The 21,207-nt window shown below is 48.7% G+C and overlaps 1 protein-coding gene across 3 annotated transcripts in view; it reads right to left on the reverse strand.

The window, feature by feature from the left end:
• RGS9 (regulator of G protein signaling 9) overlaps positions 1-21,207 on the reverse strand; it is an 87,091-nt gene that overhangs the window by 38,054 nt on the left and 27,830 nt on the right. For 2 of the 3 annotated variants that reach the window (XM_060202621.1, XM_007524319.3), the window contains exons 8-9: positions 16,987-17,068; positions 11,776-11,847 (exon numbers count right to left, since the gene is read on the reverse strand). In XM_060202621.1, coding sequence (XP_060058604.1) covers positions 11,776-11,847; positions 16,987-17,068 — 154 coding nt within the window. The remainder of the gene's footprint in view (positions 1-11,775; positions 11,848-16,986; positions 17,069-21,207) is intronic. The other variant, XM_007524324.3, reaches the window with a different exon arrangement.

Genomic DNA, 21,207 nt, shown 5'->3' on the forward strand with positions numbered 1-21,207 from the left:
AAAATTACTTACTTAGATAAGAACATTAAAAAAAAAAAAAAGAATGAGAGATAAGATGGAGAAACTATCAGGAAGCCTGAATATTTCTTCCCCCATAGAAGAGAGTTTGGAATGAATGAGCGAGAGTCACGTCTTTGTTACCACAGTGGGTTGGAGTGCAGGTCACATTGTATAAATAAGGCACAAGATTCAACAGCTGGGCACCGTTATCCACTGAAAGCCCAGGCCTAGAGCTGGACGGCTCTCTGTGAAAGATCACGCCAGGCCCCATTCTCTCTCTGAAGCCACTGAAACAAAATCTACCCTGGGGATGAGCTACAGAACATTCTCTCCCTGGCTGTTTAAGTTACGGCAGAGAAAGGCTGGTTCGGAGAGGAGCTCCTTATTTAGACTTTTAGGAGCTCTTGGAAACAAACCACAGAAGACGGCCTCTGACTAAAATTTACTATCTAGCTCGCTTCCTTGGTTCGCTTGACGCGGTTGGTCATTCCAGTCTCTGTCTTGCTTGATGGGTTGTGTCCAGGTGCTGCTTGTGCTTTAGTGTAAGCATCTTCACTGCTGACAGCTGACATCCAGCTTGCTCAAACCAGCTCTGTTTTCACTTAGAATAGAGGCAGAAGTCCCAGCAGAATTCAGTTTCCCTTGACCAGTTAGCTGAATCAGCACTAGCCCTGCACTATTGACAGGGGATGAAGGTGGCAGGTTCAGTCTGGAAGCCACATATTTGTAGTCCATACTTAGCTTTACTAGATTGCTTTTTTATGCTTTTTTGTTTTTTTGCCTCTGGGGTTATCGCTTGGGCTCGGTGCCTGCACTAGGAATCCACTGCTCCTGGAGGCCACCCTCCCCACCTTGTTGCCCCCGTTGCTGCACTTGTTGTAGTTGTTACTATTGTCATAGCTATTGTCATAGCTGTTGTTGTTGGATAGGACAGAGAGAAATGGAGAGAGGAGGGGAAGACAGAGGAGGAGAGAAAGACAGACACCTGAAGACCTGCTTCACCACTCGCAAAGCGACCCCCTGCAGGTGGGGGCTTGAACTGGGATCCCTACGAGGGTCCTTGCGCTTAATCCGGTGTGCTACCACCCAGCTCCCTAGATTTTTTTTTTTTTTGCCTCCAGGGTTTTCGCTGGAACCCAGTGCCTGCACTATGAATCCACTGATCCTGGTGGCAATTTTTTCCATTGCCGTTGCTGCTGTTATTACTGTTGTTATTGCTGTTGTTGGATAGGACAGAGAGAAATGGAGAGAGGAGGGGAAGACAGAGAGGGGGAGAGAAAGACAGACACCGGCAGACCTGCTTCACCGCCTGTGAAGTGACTCCCTTGCAGGTGGGGGAGCCGGAGGCTCGAACCGGGATCCTTGCCGGTCCTTGCACTTTGCACTATGTGCACTTAACCTCGTGCACTACCGCCAGGCCCCCAAGATTGCTTTTATGTAATTGCTTTTGCCAGGAAATGGGAGTAGAGGAGGTATCTCAGAACTAGTATAGCCACAGGCCCTTTGGAATATAACTAAAATATGGCTACTAGCTATCTAAAATTTAAATGGAGGACACCCCCAACTCTTCATCTGAACTATTCCAGTCTTTAGGTCCATGACTGGTCAACAATTTGTTTGGCTTTGTATGTTAACTCTCTTGTCAACCACCAGGTTCCAGATGCTAGCATGATGCCGACCAGACCTCCCTGGACAGACAACCCCACCAATGTGTCCTGGAGCCCCGCTTCCCCAGAGCCCTTCCCCACTAGGGAAAGAGAGAGGCAGGCTGGGAGTATGGATCAACCTGTCAATGCTCATGTTCAGTGGGAAGCAATTACAGAAGCCAGACCTTCCACCTTCTGCATCCCACAATGACCCTGGCTGGGTCCATGCTCCCAGAGGGTTAAAGAATAGGAAAGCTATCAGGGGAGGGGATGGGATATGGAGTTCTGGTGGTGGGAATTGTGTGGAGTTGTACCCCTCTTATCCTATGGTTTAGTCAATGTTTCCTTTTTATAAATAAAAAATTTTTTTTTATTTAAATTTTTAATTTAAGAAAGGATTAGTGAACAAAAGCATAAGGTAGGAGGGGTACAACTCCACACAATTCCCACCACCCAATCCCCATAACCCACCCTCTCCCATGATAGCCTTCCCATTCTCTAGCCCTCTGGGAGCATGGACCCAGGGTCGTTGAGGGTTGCAGAAGGTAGAGGGTCTGGCTTCTGTAATTGCTTCCCCAAAAATTTTTTTTAAATACAAAGAAAAGCAAAGCTCTGGTAGGCCTCCCTGTGGGACTCACACAAACCCTCCTCCGTAGCGCTCAGCCATAACTATACCTTTGCTCTTGTGTCTCTTAATCTACCTACCACTCACTGAACACCATTAGGAGAAGGAAGACCACATCTGCCTTCCCTGGCATGATGCCCGGTGCAATGCAAACACTCAACAAATATCAAATAAAATGTTGCTCACAGTATACTCAGGCTCAGAAAACAGAGCTGTGTTCTAAGCTTAGCAAGATATTATATTTTTTCCCACTTAAAGATTTGAAAACACTCCCCAAGAAGTGATCTATATGCCCAACCACACCGATGATCTGATCCCATTCTCTCCCTGGATAAGGCACTGTTTTAGAGGACACACATTTAAGGCAGGAAAAGACCTGAGACCAGAGCGGATTTACAGTGCAGATCGAACACAACCAGATTCATCTGTTAGAGTCTTTCTGAAGTGGATTACTAAAATAGAATCTCGATCTGTGTCCTGTGTCTTCTGGTCAAAGAGGAAACTGTATTTTTGGCATAATAAAAACCAGCTAGCAACTAGTGCAAAGCAATTCCTAGCTCTCTGAGCCCTTACATGTTTAAGTGGGAAGTTTGATCGATCTGATTTTCAACTGAGGATATCCAGGTTTCAAGAGGCTACAGACATTTTTTTTTTTTGCCTCCAGGCTTATTGCTGGGGCTTGTGCCTGCATCATGAATCCACTCTTCCTGGAAGCCATTTTTTTCCCTTTTGTAGCCCTTGTTTTTTTTTTTTGTCATTGCTGTGGTTATTATTGTTGTTGTTATTGCTATCGTTGGATAGGATAGAGAAATGGAGCGAGGAGGGGAAGACAGAGAGGTAGGGAGAAAGACAGACACCTGCAGACCTGCTTCACCGCTTGTGAAGCAACCCCCCACAGGGGGGGAGCTGGGGGCTCGAACCAGGATCCTTATGTTGGTCCTTGTGCTTCTTGCCATGTGCGTTTAACCCGCTGCACCACCACCCGGCCCCTACAGATCTTTGTTAGAGTTAATGGGCAACTTTCTCAGAGGCACCTGGTTGATAATTGGCAGAGGCAAGACTCAAAGCTCAGTCTGCCCTTTGAAGAACTGAGTGATCTGAGACACAGAAGACAGCCCACTTCTTAAAAAGAGAAATAAAATCCTCAGGGGCCGGGCAATGGTGCACCCAGTTAAATGCACATAGTACTAAGTGCTGGGACCCAAAGATCTGGGTTCAAGCCCCAGATCCCCACCTGCAAGGGGACTTCTCCATAAGCGGTAAAGCAGGTCTGCAGGTGTCTCTTTCTCTCTATTCTCCCTCCTCTCTCAATTTATCTCTGTCCTAGCCAATAAAATAGAAAAAAAATGGCCATGATGAGCAGTGGATTCGTAGTGCCAGCACTAAGCCCCAGTGATAACTTTGGAGGCAAAAAAAAAAAAAAAAAGAAAGAAAGAAAGAAGCAAAGTGAAGAAAGAAAACTACCATTTGCAACAATAAGGATGGACCTCAAAGGTATAACACAAAGTGAAATAAGCCAGTGGGAGAAAGATAGATACCAAACGGTTTCACTCCTGTGTGGCATAGAGAGGGGAAAAATCCAGGTGAACTAGATTAACCAATAATGCTTAGAGGTGACCACAGGTAAGGGTTCTGGCAGAAGGGGACCAGAGTGTGGGCTTGCAACAAGGCTCCCCTGAAGTCCACACACTGACAGATGCGATCACGCTTCAGTTTCATTTTGTTCTTTTTAAGAAAAGAGCTTGTGGGGAGCCAGGCAGTAGCGCAGCGGGTTAAGTGCTCGTGGCACGAAGCACAAGGACCAGCCTAAGGATCCCAGTTCCAGCCCCCACTCCCCACCTGCAGGGGAGTTGCTTCACAGGCGGTGAAGCAGGTCTGCAGGTGTCTATCTTTCTCTCCCCCTCTCTGTCTTCCCCTCCTCTCTCCATTTCTCTCTGTCCTGTCCAACAGCGACGACATCAATATCAACAACAATAACTACAACAACAATGAAAAACAACAATGACAACAAAAGGGAAAATAAATAAATAAATGTTTTTTTAAATCTTTTAAAAAAAAGAAGAGCCTGTTCCTTTCCTCAGTCCTTTGACTTGAAGCTGAGAATGGTACAGAAGGGAGCAGCTCTGTGCAGCCCTTTAGCTGAAAAGAAAACAGAGAGAGCTAAGCCCTTAGCACAAACCGAAACACAAACACAGGAAGTAACTATTTAATCAACACTCGTAAGGGAAAAACAAAGTCCTGGTGATTAGATGAAGATCAGGGGAATCTAACGCACAGAGTGGTGACTGTATGATTAGCAACACCGTAGTAGATGCTTAAAAGTGATGGAGAAAGCAGACCCTAAATGTTGTCACCATACAGACACACACGCACAAATCTTAATTAGGCGCGCGGACAAGGGGCTTACGAGCCTCACTGTGGTCATCGTTTTGCAATACGTGTCTCTAATCATCAAATTATGTACCTGCCACTTACCTAAGCTGTATGTCACTAACAGCTAAGCAAAGCTGGGGAGAAAACCACTAATGACAATAAAGATCCTAATCACACTAGGTCTGCGCCCAGCAGCCAGCGTCAGTCACAGGCACCTCACGCCATGAAACTTCCTGTCAACCACAGTTCTGTGGCCATCACAAGGTCCCTGCTACTCTCAAGTCTCAGACCCCGTGATCTCCAAGAACACTCTGGTCTAAACTGCAGTGTATCTTTCCTTTCCAGAAGAGAATAATCTCCCACTGTATTTCAAAAGGCAATTCGGTTTATCCGAATGTTGTTGACATCCACTCGGTACGTCATAGCAGGCCCCCGAGTTCTTGTTAGCTTACTTGTGAGAGTCCAGCTGCCGCAGACTGAGCTGAGTCTGAGGTGTTCCCACCTCATCCTGTGGGCCTCCACTTCTTCACAAAGATTTTAGTGTTCCTTACTAGCTCTTTTTAAAAGTATCTGTCCTTAGAACCAGCGTCTTTGAGAGTCTTTTTTGGAGGGTAATGTGAAGCAGCATGAGGAAAGGGGTTTCTAGATTCTTTTCTCTTCTTTTCTTTCTTTTTCTTTTGCCACCAGGCTTATGGCTGGGGCTCTGTTCCTGTACTATGAATCCACCGCTCCCAGTGACTATTGTCTCCATTTTTTTTCTTTCTATTTTTATTTGACAGGACAGAGAGAAATTAAGAGGGGAGGGAAGGCAGGTGGCGCAAAGCGCAAGGGCTGGCATAAGGATTCTGGTAAGAAAAACCGGCTCCCCACCTGCAGGGGAGTCGCTTCACAGGCGGTGAAGCAGGTCTGCAGGTGTCTGTCTTTCTCTTCCCCCCTGTCTTCCCCTCCTCTCTCCATTTCTCTCTGTCCTATCCATCAACGACGACGACATCAATAACAACAACAATAATAACTACAACAATAAAAAAAGAGGGGAGATAGAGAGGGGCAGAGAAAGACAGACACCTGCAAGACGCCCTTCAGGTGTGGAGCCAGGGTTCTAACCCCGGTCCTTGCACATAGTGATATGTGTGCTTAACCGAGTGCACCACCGCCCGGCCCCTGGTTCCAGACTTTTCTGACAGAAAGGGTGTTGTATCGAGAGGGCTGCGGAGAAGAGGTAGGGGGGCTTTGGAACCGATTATAAACTGCCCCGTTAGCGCAGTCAGTAAGAACTGAAGGTTCAGGCCAAGGTCAAAACCCTGGTTCTGACACTTATTGGTCACATGGCTTTGGATGAGTTGCCTAGCATCTCAGAGCTTCTGTTTTCTTATGTAAAAATGGGGATTCAATGAGATAAAAGACAGAAGGGACGGACATAGAGTCGACAGTCAACATACAGGAGTGATTGATTAGCACTGGTATCTGCTGCCATGAACTAGCACTGATACCATCTAGGCTGGGGGTGCTTGTGCAATACTTAGGACATAGTTGCACTGTGCTAATGGAAAGCTGTTCACTGTTGGGCTGAGAATGTTGCCTAACGGTAAAGTGACTGACAGACATCATGACGCCCTAGGATCATTCACAGACATCACAAAAAGGGGGGCTGGGCACATGCAGGGGGGAAGCTTCACAAGCAGTGAAGCAAAGCTGCTGGTGTCTCTCTCTCTTCTACTCTCCCCTTCCTTCTCAATTTCTCTGCCAAATAAATAAAATTATACTCATATAATTGTGTATCTGAAATTCAAATTAATATATATATATATAATATATGTCCTACATATACTACTCGTATGCTATAAGGCCATAGAAACATTCATTTTGAGAACATTGAAGCTATGAAGAAAAACAAGCAGATTTCTAGGCACTCAAAGACAACCACCTCAAGATAAAATCAGTAACACTTTTTAACCCTGTAGTTCATACATAAATTCCCTGCTTCCTCAGCTTTCTCCTAGAGTGAGGTCATGTCTTTTTTTTTTTTTTTTAATTTTTTTATATTTATTGTATTTATTTATTCCCTTTTGTTGCCCTTGTTTTTTTGTTTTTTTTTTATTGTTGTAGTTATTATTGTTGTTGTTGTTAGATAGGACAGAGAGAAATGGAGAGAGGAGGGGAAGACAGAGAGGAGGAGAGAAAGACAGACACCTGCAGACCTGCTTCACCGCCTGTGAAGCGACTCCCCTGCAGGTGGGGAGCCGGGGTTCAAACCGGGATCCTTATGCCGGTCCTTGTGCTTTGCGCCACCTGCGCTTAACCCGCTGCGCTACAGCCCGACTCCCTAGGTCATGTCTTTATTCTTTCCTCATCTGAGGGACACATTCTACTACAGCAGGAATAGTGTCTGCTCAAGGAATCTTCAAATGTTTGGCATTCTTGGAATTCTGACTTATTATTTTTTTCACTTGCAGAGTTGCCCAAATAGGGAGACATCTAGAACTTGTTTACACAGTGCTGTAGCCTGCAAGCTGGTCCTGCAACCTGACTGAAGACTGCAGGCGACTGACTGTCACAGAGCAGAGGGGTCAAGGGCCTGCTACGATGACCTTGTGTGGGCCAGGAGGGAGATGGCCAGGGAGAGAGAGGCAGGCAGGAAGGCGCCTGTCCAGACACAGAGGTAATGGGCAGGCAGGTCAAGCAAGGAAAATGGTGAAAAATCAGGCAGCACAGACACCGAGACCAGAGAAAGGATCAAACACTGGAAACCAGGAAATCCAGGAACAGAAGTGCTTCGTGCAAAACAGACAGGAAAAAACAAGGGAGGCAGCTGTGCCCACAGACAAGAGTTCAAGGTTGTGATCATCTGAAATATCTGTCCTGCCAGGCACTTCCTGGTCCAGTAGAGGCAGAATTGACGATGTAACTTTTTTTTAAAAAAACCTTTTTTTTTTTTTTTTGCTTCCAGGGTTATTGCTGGTGCTGGGTGCCTGCACTACGAATCTACTGCTCTTGGGGGCTATTTTTCCCATTTTGTTGCCCTTGTTGTTGCCCTTGTGGTTGTTACAGCTGTTGTTGTCGGATAGGACAGAGAGAAACCAAAAGAGGAGGGGAAGACAGAGAGGAGGAGAGAAAGATAGACACCAGCAAACCTTCACTGCTTGCAAATCGATCCCCCTGCAAGTGGGGAGCCCAGGGCTCACTCGAACCAGGATCCTTACGCTTTGCACCATGAGTGCATAGCCCACTGTGCTACCACCCAGCCCCCTGACAATGTAACTTTTAGGGCTCAACACAAAATGAAAAACACGAGGCCTTCTGCTTCCCAAAAATCAGTGTGATGAACGTGAAGATGGTGACAGCAAAGCACTAGAGCAGGCCAAGTCTCCTTGACTTTGGGACCAGGGGCCGGTGCACAGGTCACCTGCCATGGCACTGTCTCTGGGGACAGGCCCCAAAGTGTAGCTGGGGGAGCAGGATGGGGGGAGGTGTCAGCAGGAAGCAAGTGTTCTAGAACTAGGAAGACCTAAATTTGACTTCTTTTCAGGTCATTTTGGGCAAACTGCTCAAATCCTGTTTCTTTTTGGCTCCTTCTCTGACCAAGTTACCGGGAGGAGTTAATGGAACCACCGCAGCTTCTAGGAGTCACGTAACGGACACGAGACTCCCAGCAGGCAGAGAAGGGAGTGGGCTTGGCGTCCATCAGTTGAGGTTCAAATCCTGGTCTCACCAATTCCAAACTGAGTGTGGTGGCCGAGTCACCTACACTGTCCACTTCTCTCCTCAGCTCTGAAATCCAGATGTTCATCACCTCATGGCCTTTTGGGGAGAGTCTGCTGAGCTTTGACTCATACAACAGCATTTAGTCTCCCAGTGGGTACCAGCAAGTTGTCACCAAGTGGCCGTGATAACTGTCAAGGCTTCTGACTGGCTAGTGGTTGGTCCACAGTCAGCCTCCTCCTAAGCAAGCCAAATTCTCCCTGAAATAGTGAAGATGGGAGAGCTGTGTCTCCAGGTATCGGGTCTGAGAGAGGGCAGGTGCTCAGGCTGACCCCTAGCTTCTGCCCAGGGCTGGGCAGCCATTCTGAACAGAGGCCATTAGGCTTCCATAGTTGGCATCTATAACCTCAAACCTGCCAACTTAGCCACCTTTCTCACGCTTAGCACTCTGGGGTTATTTGTCTCCACTTAAGGAAAACAGATTTCTTTTATGGATTTGTTCATTCTCAGAGTGGTCTCTTACTTTAAGGCAGCACCAGTTCCCGAAAGTGAGACAAAAGGGGGGGGGGGCGGGCAAGGAGCACAGCGGGTTAAGCACACATAGTGCGAAGTGCAAGGAAACCAGTTCGAGCCCCCAGCTGCCCACCTGCAGGAGGGTCACCTCGCAAGCAGTGAAGCAGGTCTGCAGGTCTCTATCTTTCTCTCTCCCTCTCTCTTTCCCCCACCCCGATTTCTCTCTGTCTTATCCAAAAAAATGGAAAAAAATGGCCACAGGAGCAGTGGATTCGTAGTGCAGGCACCGAGCCCCAAAGGTAACCCTGGAGGCTAAATAAATAAAATAAAGTGAGACAGAACTGGGAACTTCAGCTCCAAGGTCTCTGGCTGATATCTTATGCCCCCCCCCACCCCACTTTTCAACAGAGCACTATTCAGCTCTGGCTTATGATGGCATTGGGAAGTGAACCTTGAACACTGTGCTATCTTTCCAGTCCCATCTCTGGTTCTTAGAACCTTCTCTTCTCAGGGCAGACAAGCAAGGATGAACAGGAGACACTACTTCAAAGTGTGGGAAATGTTGCAGAGAAAAACCCAGCACCAGACCCCGTTCTACCAACTGCAGCTGAGTGACACCCTGGGGCTGGTTCAGGGCCTCAACTGGCAAGTGGATTATGATTCTTGAGTCTTCTCAGCACTCCACAGCCAACAGAGAGCACAGACAGGAGAAAGAGAGCTGGCGGAGAGAGACAGAGAAGATGAGAGTCAACAACAAAGAACCACAGCCGCGCCGAGCCAAACAGCAGGCATCAACATTGCGCAGCTCCCTCCATGTCCACATTGAGAGTATCGCTGGGGGGGGGGGGGCAGGCGGTGGCACACCTGGTTAAGCACACACGTTATAGTGGGCAAGGACCCAGGTTCAAGTCCCCAGTCTCCACCTGCAGGGGGAAAAGCTTTACGAGTGGTGAAGCAGGGCTGCAGGTGTCTGTCTCTCTCTCTTCCCCCTCTCAATTTCTCTCTGTCTGTATCTAATAATAAAAATAAATAAAAACTATTTTTTAAAAAAGAGAGTGCCATGGGCAGTTGGCAAGAAATGGGTCTTGAAAAGCCAGGGGCATGCTCCCTGCCCTGCCCGACCAGCAATGAGCCCTGCAGATGCTCCCACAGTGAGGAGGGGACCGACTGCACCCCTCAGTACCCCCATCACAGCACCCCGGGTACAGCCGTTGCTGACTCAGCTGCCCAGTCAGTACTGACGTTAAGTCTCCCCGCCAGAGCCACCACATACTCAGGCGAGCAAAGTCCTGGCAGACTTTGATCACGCTAAGTGATGCTCTTCATAGCTGGCCCCTCCCTTTCTCCACCCAGAAGGTTCCCGGAGCTGTCAGTTATCCGTTTTTTTAAAAAGAAGCCAATCTTCCAGCCAAGTTCAGGGTTTTCCTTAATGATTCTGTTTCCATGGTAACCAAGCTTCCAAGGCCTCCGCAATGATCTGTTATCTGAGGAGAGGAGGCGGAGAAGCCCGAAAGGCTGCTGTGTGGTGTGTGACTTTGACAAGGTGTGGACAAGGAAGTTAATGGTCCCACCCACGGAGTCCCCTGGAGACCTGAGGGCCCTCTCCACACAGTGTGTGTCCTTGTTTCATGCTCTGCTGGGGAATCTGCCCTCACAGTTACCCTGATGCAGGCGTCCGAGGTACCACTGAGACTTATAAAGGACACACCCAGCCTAACAGGCCCCGAACCCTGACTTCCCCAAAGCATCACCAGACAGAAAGCTAAGAAGTCATCTTATTCCCATCAAGTGAGCTTTAAGCTGTCTTAGGAAAAATCAGTGGTGCTTAGCCTGGGCGATGTTGTCCTGGGACGCACACTGGCAATCAGGACAGGGAAAAGGCAGAGAGAGGCACCAAGTTTAAGTAGCATTTTGTGCACAGGGGCCAAGGATGCTGATAAATAACCTTTGGCGCTCAGGCAAGTCCAAAGCATATACTGTCACAATTGAGAAATCCTAGCCTAGATGCTCACTGGTTTTTAAATTTAAAAAAAAAAAACATCACCATAGGGATTTGGCCGTCAAATATTGGTCTATTTGGGAAAAGAGTCTTTTAAAACAAAAAGTGGAGGTGGGCTGGGCTGTGACATAGCTGGTCAAGCACCAGTTACCAAACTCAAGGACCCGGGCTAGAGGCCTCTGTCCCTACCTATGTCTCTCTTCTCTCCCTCTCCTCTCCCTCTCCCTCCCCTTCTCCCTCTCTCTCTCTTTCTCTCTTTCCTCTCTAGTCCTCAGAAAAGAAAGAAAATGTGAGAAAAAAGGTCAACAGAAATGGTGGAGTCATTGTACAGCCACCAAAACCCAGCAATAACATTAGTGGCAATAAATAAACAATAAAAAAAGAAAGAAAGAAAGAAAGAAAGAAAGAAAGAAAGAAAGAAAGAAAGAAAGAAAGCCATTCTTTGCAAAAATCCCACTCCAATGAGATGCAAAAGAAAAATGGGGCACTTCAGACTCTGCTGTCTGGATTAATGTTTAAATTCAAAGTTGGCTCCAGCGTTTTGAGCCTGGGGGGGGGGGATCTATAAGTTTTCAAGGGGTCTGGGAATTGACTGCAAGTGTGTGCAAAGTATCTTGGGGTGGATTCACAACTGCAATAAGATTTTCAAAGGAGGACATGACTCAAACAAGTTTGAAAACAAACCACCTAGGTCCCATCGGCTCAGAATTGTGCTCAGTAACGTTCCAATATATTTGGCCCAGAACCTCTACCATGGCCACCCCACCCTCCAACCCTGACATCACAGAACCTATGCCTCCTCTCTCTGGTGGCCTTAAAGGGCAGAGACCCTCGCCCCAATGGATACAGACAGACTGTGGATACCATTCTGGCCTAAGAGTCTGGCCAAGGTCCTGCCAAAGTATGAAGCAGAGACCTACCTGGTTTACCTGAACTTCATTTGGATTGGTCACTCGATCCAGGCCATAGTCCAACACATTGTTCATTCCTGGCTGAATGGGATAAAAACAACCAAGTAAGGATCACTGCATGAAGAGTCTCTAGTCTCTACCAGTTACGTGACAGAGCTGAAACAGGCCTGCAGGGAGATCTGAGGGCATGGAAGACCTGCTGAACAAGTTCATGAACTTTATAGCATATTGGGGGTGGGGGCTGCTGGACCCTCACAGCTTCCCAACAACTTAACATGGATGAATGAACTGACAGATGTACATAGTGTGTGTGTGTGTGTGTGTGTGTGTGTGTGTACGTGTGTGTGGCAGCACACCTGGTTGAGCACATATACTACAGTGCACAAGATCCCAGATTTGAGGCCCTGGTCCCCACCTGCAGGAGGAAAGCTTCACAAGTGGTGAAGTAGGGCTGCAGGTGTCTCTCTGTCTCTCTTCGTATCTCCCTCTTTCCTCTCAATTTCTAACTATCTCTAACCAATAAATAAATAGAGATAATAAGAATTTTTTTTTAAGTTCCTCCATCAAGGGCCAGGCAGTGGTGCACCTGGTTAAGCACCTTGATCATTACAGTGCTCAAGGACCCAGGTTCAAGCCCTTGGTCCCCACCTGCAGGGGGGAAGCCTCAGGAGTGGTGAAGCAGGGCTGCAGGTGTCTCTTCATCTCTCTCCCTCTCTGTCTCCCACTCCCCTCTCAATTTTTCTCTGTCTCTATCCAATAATAACTAAATACATATTTTTAAAAAAACAACAAAGTTCCTCCATCATAACCGAAAACATACATTCACATACAAGCACACACTCACAACTCACATGTGCACATAGGCTTACACACACACACAAACATATGTTCACATGTTGGCCCACTCAGTTCCACAGACCTAGCTAGACTCATTCACACACACGCTAACATACATACACCCTTACACGCTTACACAGCTCACACCCTCAGGAATGTGCGCCCACTTTCATACGGAATCACACACTGGGACACACATATGTGCTTTCATGTCCTCACGGGGAAATCACATGTCACCGCACACTCAGACTCTGCAGCCCACAGTCCCCGCCTGCTCTCCCCCACACTGCTGTGGTCAACGACTTGGGTGCAGTTCAGGGCTTGAGGCTTGAACATGTCCTCCTTTGACTTGATCCGCACTCTGATAATATGTATTTTTTGCCTCTGGGATTATCGCTGGGGCTTGGTGACTGCACTACAAATCCACTGCTCCTGGAGGCCATTTTTCCCCTTTGTTACCCTTGTTGTTTATTGTGGTAATTGTTATCATTATTATTGTTGCTATTGTTATTGCTGGCATTGTTGTTGGATAAGACAGAGACAAATGGAGAGAGGAAGGGAAGACGGAGAGGGGGAGAGAAAGACAGACACCTGCAGACCTGATTCACCGCCTGTGAAGCGACTCCCTGCAGGTGGGGAGCCGGGGGCTCGAACCGGGATCCCTGCTGGTCCTTGCGCTTCACGCCATGTGCCCTTAACCCGCTGTGCTACCACCGGACTCCCTGCACTCTGATATTAATTCCGCTGCCCTCGTGCTCCTGCCGCACCGCAGGCCAAGCCCTCAGGCTTTGTTATCCTGCCGGGTGAGCCAGCTGCTGCCGCCTGCTTCCCTCAGTGGCCTCAGAGAGGCCAGCGGCTCCTCAGGCTCCTCCACCCCCAGGCTCCTCCTCTCAGCATCTCCAAGAGTCTCAGCACTTCCTCTCTCAGGGACCTGCCTTCCAAACCAGCCTTTCCACCTCTGCTCAGGTTAGGATTCCCAGGCTCTGTGTCCATTCATGCATTTGTTCGCTGATTCTTCAAGTCGCAGAAGGTCATTCGACCCCAGGATGGTCCCCAGAGCCGCTGCTGACGGAGTTCCTGATACACACTTGGAGGGTGGTTACCACAGCTGGCTGTCAGCACACAGGAAGCCAAGACAGCCTGCACTGAGGCGGCGGGAGGTCAACAGATGAGGCAATGTTCCCCACAGTCAGCCCTGCTGCTATGTGCAGGAAACCCTGTGCAGACAGACAGCCTCCCCCTTCAGTGGTGGGGGAGAACTAGGAGTGCTATGGATCCCACCCGGCCAAAGCCCGTGGACCTGAGCTCAAGAGGCAGCTTGGTAAACGCTTCATATTTGAGGCTAGGAAACGACCCTTGGTCTCCACCTCCAGCCCCAATCCAGTGCTCCACAAGGAGGTGAGTCCCGGGACCAGCGTTCCACAGCAGACCTTCCCAGTGACCCTTCTTTCGGCCTCTCCTCTCTCATCATCACCCTCTTCCCTAATGTATCTGTGATCCTACAGTATATAGGACATAAAACAATAAACAGGAAACAGATTCTTTTTCTTTGTTTTCTTGTGTGTGTGTGTGTGGGGGGGGCAGTGGTTCATGTGTGAATAGGTTCACCACTCCAGGCCACTTTTCCATTCAGATAGAGGTGGACAGACCAAGGCAGGGTGTAGGGGGGACAGCATAATGGTTATGCAAAAGACTTTCATGCCTGAGGCTCCAAAGTCCCAGGTTCGATCCCCAACACCATAAGTCAGAGCTAAGCAGGGCTCTGGAATTTCTCTCTGTAACTCTCTCTCTTATTAAAATAAAATAAATAATTTTTTTTAAGAAAGAGGGGAGGTGGGGAGGGGACAGAGGCCCAGGGCACCGTGGTGGAGGAAGACTGCAGGCAGTGGTGAGCATGACGTGCAGCCTGCAGCCATGGGGTGCGAAGTAGCTGTGCACGGGGACAGCTGTCCTGTGAATCCCGGTTTCCCCTGGGCCTGTGCTGGTCAAGGGAGACCCGGCACACTGGAGCCCGGCCCTGTCTTTGCCGCAGCACCAGGCCTTGTCCTCGTGAGCAAGGCGCACTCACACAAAGCCCAAGCTGCACGGTGCCCTGTCGTGGGAGGTGGGAGGCAAAGGAGGCTCTCACAGAGGCTCTGCGGTCTGTGGGCTCAGCCTCCGGTGCTCACCTGCTGTGTGACTGCCACCAGCAACCCCGCCCTCGGCTTCCTCACCAGCAAGTTGGGTGTCAACAATACTGCCCTTCCCCATGGGATGGCACAGAGGAGGCTGTGGCCGCTGAGTGAGGCTTCCAGCTGTACCCAACACACCAGAGGGTCCCTATCTGATTCAGCTGTGATGATAATAGTGACAGTGGGGTGGCAGAGGTAGAGAAAGTCGGGGGAGGCTGGGCTGTGGTGCACCCAGTTGAGCGCACATGGACCCATGCAGGGATCCAGACTGGAGCCCCCGGCTCCCCACCTGCATGGGGGGCGACACTTTACAAGTGGTGAAGCAGGTCTGCAAGTGTCTCTCTCTTCCTCTCTGTCTCCCCCTCATCTCTCAGTCTCTCTCCAATAAAATGGGAAAAAATGGCCATCAGGAGCAGTGGATTCGTAGTTTAGGCACTGAGCCCCATAATAACCCTGGAGACAAAAGGTGGGGGGAGAAGGGGAGTGGGGAGGTTGGGGGCAGGAGAGGAGGGAGATGGAGGTGACATGGGAGCCGTGGTGCAGGGGAAGGGCAAGGCAGTTAGGAAGACGGAGGTGGTGAGATGACCCGGGAGCCGTGGAAGAGTGATGTCATATTTACGGTTTTCCGTATGTGACCGTGACGAGCCACGTAGCCATCTGCCCGGTGTGGGGGAGAGGGGCTGGGGAGCTAACCCCCAAAAGAATTCAGACGATATGCTTCTAATCTTTCCCTCCTGTAGCTTTGCTCGCTGCAGGGACAGAGGAGGCGAGTGGGACCATATGCAGACCACGTCCACAGCAAGTCTCCGGCTGTCCCTGCGCAGGTCACATGCATGTCTCACTCCACACTCTCTCTCCACACAAGAGCTACAGTGCACACAACCTGAAGCCACTCTCCTCTGCACACAGCTAGCAGAGTTCTGGAGTCACAGATGCCAGAGGACACCAGCGCATCATCTGGCCGTACCCCTTATGGTCACCATGACACCCCCCTCAGGCAGAAATGGCAGGATGCAGGTGACCGATGGAGGGACCCTTTCACAGCCAGAGCTCTCCGTCCTCAGTACCGGGAGGAATGAGGGTGCTTAGTGCTGTTTCCACAGTTCCCTGTGCTCAGTCAACCACCCTTCCCCAGCCCCCGGGGACCCCACCAAACAAAGCAAAACTAAGGCAGCTTCTCGGGGAATCAACCCCAAAGTGTAAGCCTTAGCAACAAGACCCCACAGAAGGAACACCTTATGGGAATCTATTTCATGTGCAGAAACAAAGTGGTCAGAGTTGAATAGACTCAAAGTCCAAGAACCCAGAAGTTCTGCTACCCTGACTGACCCATTTCACTTCCTGATTCTGGGAATTTAAAACGTGGAGGGAAAGAAACTCCTCACTGGCCAGAATCCCTTGCTCTTCTCCTACCCTGTCCCATCCATCAGTCAGACCCAGGAGGGAACTGAGGAAGCGGAGTTCACCACAGTGGCTGATAGTCACAAGCTGGAAAGATGAGGCTCCCAGCTCTCAGCAAACAGCTGTGACAAGTTCTATAACTAGGCACAGCCTGTGTCCTGTAACCAGCTACGCCCTGTGTCTGAGCACTGGAACTCCATTTATCTTTACTCCTTCCCTCCTACCCACACATCAGTGCCCAGGGACTGAGGTACTGGGACTAAGAAGAGCAGAGCAGAGGCCACAAGAGACACTAGGCACACTCTGGCCTCAGTTCTCTCCAGCATTTTACTTTTCTGCTTTGGAGACTTGAGTTTTAGCTTTTTTTCCTTCCTTCTCCTCTTATATTCCTTTCCCTGCCAGTGGAATATATCCCTTTTTTAAAAGATATTTTTATTTATTTATTATTGGATAGCAGCAGAGAGAAATTGAGAGGGGAAGGGGAGACAGAGAGGAAGAGAGGCAGAGAGACACCTGCAGCCCTGCTTCACCGCTCATGAACTTTCCTCCTGCAGGCAGGAACCAGGGGCTTGAACCTGCACCCTTGCACACTGCAATGAGAGCATTTAGCCACGTGTGCACCACTGCCTGGCTCCAGGAATATATTCCTATATTCCAGCAAGTGGTTCCTTCTCCAGCCAAGCGGTGCTTGGATTCTAACTGAACACTGGCAGCTTCTCCTGATGATTCAGTCCCAGCTCCAAAGGGAGAGGAATCAACAGGAAGGGTGGTTAAGGAAGGGGGCAGAGGGTCCAGAGAGGAGAATACTCACAGGGCATCTGTGCACCAGCCAATATGCTTTCTCCTGGCAGTCCAGTGCATACCTGTCGGCTTTAGTCCTCTCCTTCCCAGTCCTGCAAAACAAAAGTCTGTTAAGAGACCAGCAAATTTCTGTATCTTTCCCATCCTGGTGAGCAATGGTGCCCATTCTTGATGACTACAGTCATTTCCCAACCTGGCCAAATAATCATTACTGGCTGAGAAATAACAGGAGGAAGATGACCAGAGGGCTCTGAAGTCCAACCCCATCAGGACCCAGAGAGAGAAGAGGGAAATGGGAGAGACATTTAGATGTAGTAATAGGTATGTGTGTAACTTGGAAGGGGAGAGAAGACAGGACCATAGGAAAAAGGGGGGGGGAGGGAAATATATACAAATATAGACAGATGGTTGGAGAAATAACAGTTAAACTATATCTACAACATTAAAAGAACAGCTTAGAATGGAGGGAATGGGGATACAGAATTCTGGTGGGGGGGGGGCAAATGGTGGCGCACCTGGTTAAGCGCTCACATTACAGTGCGAAAGGACCCAGGTTCAAGCCCCTGGTCCCCACCTGCAGGAGTGAAGCTTCATGAGTGGTGAAGCAGGACTGCAGGTGTCTCTATCTCTCTCCCTCTCCCTTCTCAATTTCTGTCTCTGTCCAATAATAAATAAATTAAAATATTTTTTTTAAAAAGTCACAGAATTCTGATTGTGGGGACAGTGCAGAGTTATCTTGTAATTCTGTAAATCAATATTAAATCATGAATAAAATTTAAAAATAATAATAATAATTACTGGCAATCACAGAAACAGAAAAATCCTGCTAGCACACAGATGGATCATGTGCCCTGCCTGTGATCTTCATTTATGTCAGCTCAGTGCATCCTCCCGGGGCCCTTTCCTCACATGCCAACCCAGGGAGGCAAAGCAAAGAGAAGGTGACCAGCCCTCCTCCACCAGCAGCACTAGGTGTCACACTGTCAGCAGGTGGCAAAAGTACATCCTGACCACGGACTGTGAGCCCAGACTGACAGGGATGCAGAGGTCACACAGGCTCCTGTTCTGAATGTGAACAGACATGGGCCCTGGGTCAGTGCGATGGAGTAAACACTTAAAGGTACTTTTATACTTTCCTCATATTTGGAAGTGACATCTGCCCTAGTTCAGCTTTCCAGCCTGATTCTCAACTCTGACACCATCTTCCCAGACAATACCTTTAGTCCACCTGCACGTTAGCTATCAGGCTCAGGCAAAAATGACTAAAGTCATGGGTTCCTTGAGTTATACCTAAAACAGACATCTTAGCTTCTTCCCACACAAAAACCCTTAGTTTTATCTGGTATATTCTTACCTTTGGGTCCCTGTTTATTAAACAATCTGCCCTGCTTTATTTATATCTTACTATCTTTCAGCCATCAAGTTGCAGATGCTACTGTGATGTCACCCTGACTTCCCTGGGCAGACGACCTCACCAATGTGTCCTGGAACCTCACCTCTCCAGAGTCCGACCCCACTAGGGAAAGATAAGAAACAGGCTGGGGGAATGGATCCACCTGCCAACGTCCAAATCCAGTGGAACAGCAATTACAGAAGGCAGACCTCCCACCTCCTGCACCCCATAAGAATACTGGTCCATACTCTCAGAGGGATAAAGAATAGGAAAGCTTCCAATGGAGGGGATGGGACATAGAACTCTGGTGATGGGAACTATATGGAATTGTACCCCCTGTTATCCTACAATCTTGTTAATCATTATGAAATCAATAATAATAGTAAATTAAAAAGAGAGAGAACATTCTGAAGAAGAAAATGGAAGTGTGTCCTGAGGCCGAAATCCAGCCCCAGAGCCCCGCTCTCCCTGGCAGCCATGTCAGGGCACACACACCGTGAGCAGCTCTGCTCCTCCACCCACCCTGGCGGCCAGCCCCCGCAAAGTTCTGGGCAGCCATGGGGCTCCTTGGTTCCTCCCTGCTTGGAGAATGTGAACATTACTATTCAGACACCCTATTTTTAAAGGGTTGGGCAGTTAGAAAGAGTGCCCACACATTCACAACTGTGCAAGCTACAAGAGCTGCAGGAGAAGCAGTTTTCCCCACGTGCAGAAAGAACTGAAGGGGAAGGTGCTCCACAGGCTTTTTCGGGGTTCAGGAAGCTGGGATTCAAGGAAGTGCAGGTAGGTCTCACCAGGAGGCATTTTATTTTAGCCGTCTACCCTTTCTCATCCTGCCATGTGTTTCTGAACAAACCTGATCACATGGTCAGAGTGACAGCACTATCAGGCTCCTTCTGCTTAGATTAGAGGTGAATAAGAAATAACAGACTGTCAACCCCACTGATTTGATCTGATCTGATCTGATGTGATCTGGGGCCCATATTCAGCTTAGGAGCCTGTGTGACCTCTGCATCCCTGTAGACCTGAGCTCACATTCTGTGGTCATGAGTAGGCACGTTCCAAGCTGCCCCGATGTCAGGACCCATCTTCCTCAGGTGGAGCATAGAGTATGTTGTCCAGCTCCCTTGGGAGGGTGGAACATTCTCTACTGTTGTTGATCCACGTTGAGGGCAAGGTCCTATGGGGGCCCACAAAGGGATATCTTGTGTTGTTCTTGATAGAGATGATCAGTAACAATGGAGAGAGAGAGAGATTTATTCAACTTTTAGTATAGCCATGGGCCCTTTGGAATATAACGAAAATAGGCCTATTAACTATCTACAAAACAGAGACCCCCAAATATTCATCTGAACTATTCCAGGCTTTAGGTTCATGATTGTTCAACAACTTGTTTGGCTTTATATGTTAACTCTTCTTTCAGTCACCAGGTTCCAGATGCTACCATGATGCCAACCTGACTTCCCTGGGCAGAAGACCCCACCAATATGTCCTGGAGCCCCACTTCCCCAGAGCCCTGCCCCACTAGGGAAAGAGAGAGACAGGCTGGGAATATGGATCCACCTGTCAACGCCCATGTTAAGCAGGGAAACAATTACAGAAGCCAGATCTTCCACCTTCTGCACCCCATAATGACCCTGGGTCCATACTCCCAGAGGGATAAAGAATAGGAAAGCTATCAGGGGAGGGGAGGGGATATGGAGATCTGGTGGTGGGAATTGTATGGATTTGTACCCCTCTTATGCTATGGTTTTCATCAGTGTTTCCTTTTTATAAATAAAAATTAAAAAAAAAGAAAAAGAAATAACAGAATCAGCATCTGGACAAGCAGGTGACAGTGGAGGGTGGAGCTCGCAGTAGTGAAAATGCCGGCTGGTCATCCTTGTTTCTGGTTGATGGTTACTTCTACTCTGCCGTTTTGAAAGGTCCTGTACCAAGTCAGGACTGTTTCTGAATCCAGTGTGCTACTGTGAACGGCTATGAGTTTTCCCTCTTACTGGGCAGGCTTCCCCACTTCCCATCACAGACAGGAAGTGATGCTTTGCCTTCTGCCCACAGAGCACGATGGAGTTCATTACCCTGCCAGCCAGCGGCTCCACTCAGCGCCATTTCCGCAGCGACCTGTGCTCACACCCAGTAATGCGTTTTTTTTTGTTTTTTTTTTTCCTTGGGCAACGTGGAATGACGCACATGCCCTCAACAAGAAAGGCTCGGTGGATTTATCTGCCTGCTAATGTACTGTGAATAACATAATAACATCCAGAGAGCCAGACGGGGATGTGGGGGGGGGGGCGGGAATGCCCTTCCAGGGGGTGTTTTGCCAACCTCCTCTGGAAATTAACTATAAGCACTGTTGTTGCTGTTGCCCCAAAGTCCCCTTGCCAACCTAACTAGATTATCTGCCGTGCCAACCTCACTATCCTGTGTCCTCGGGAGGATGGGTCATAGAGAGCCGGAGGCACGAGTGAGCATCCACAGTCCCGGCTGCTCGTGTAAATAGTCACTAACTTACTCCAAGGGTCCTTTCTGGTTCTGCTCTTTTGCTCTTCTCTTGAGAGCCACTATGGGAGGAGACTCAGACTGAATTGCATCCAAGACAGCCAGTAAAGTAGGGATTATTTTAGTTCATCCTATTAAGAATCTTTTTCAAGCTACAGAGTCCCTTGATCATTCATTCATTCATTCATCCATTCATGTATTTCTCGGTTTCCCACTATGGTGCAAGCACTGGGCATGTGCTGGTAAGTCAAACGGACTGTTATGGACTGGATGTTGGTGTCCATACAAAATTCCTAAGTCAGAACAAGTTATGATCAATTGCATCAAGAGAACAAGGCC

The sequence above is a fragment of the Erinaceus europaeus genome, chromosome 12 (assembly GCF_950295315.1).
Source record: "Erinaceus europaeus chromosome 12, mEriEur2.1, whole genome shotgun sequence".
NCBI classification, from domain to species: Eukaryota; Metazoa; Chordata; class Mammalia; order Eulipotyphla; family Erinaceidae; genus Erinaceus; species Erinaceus europaeus.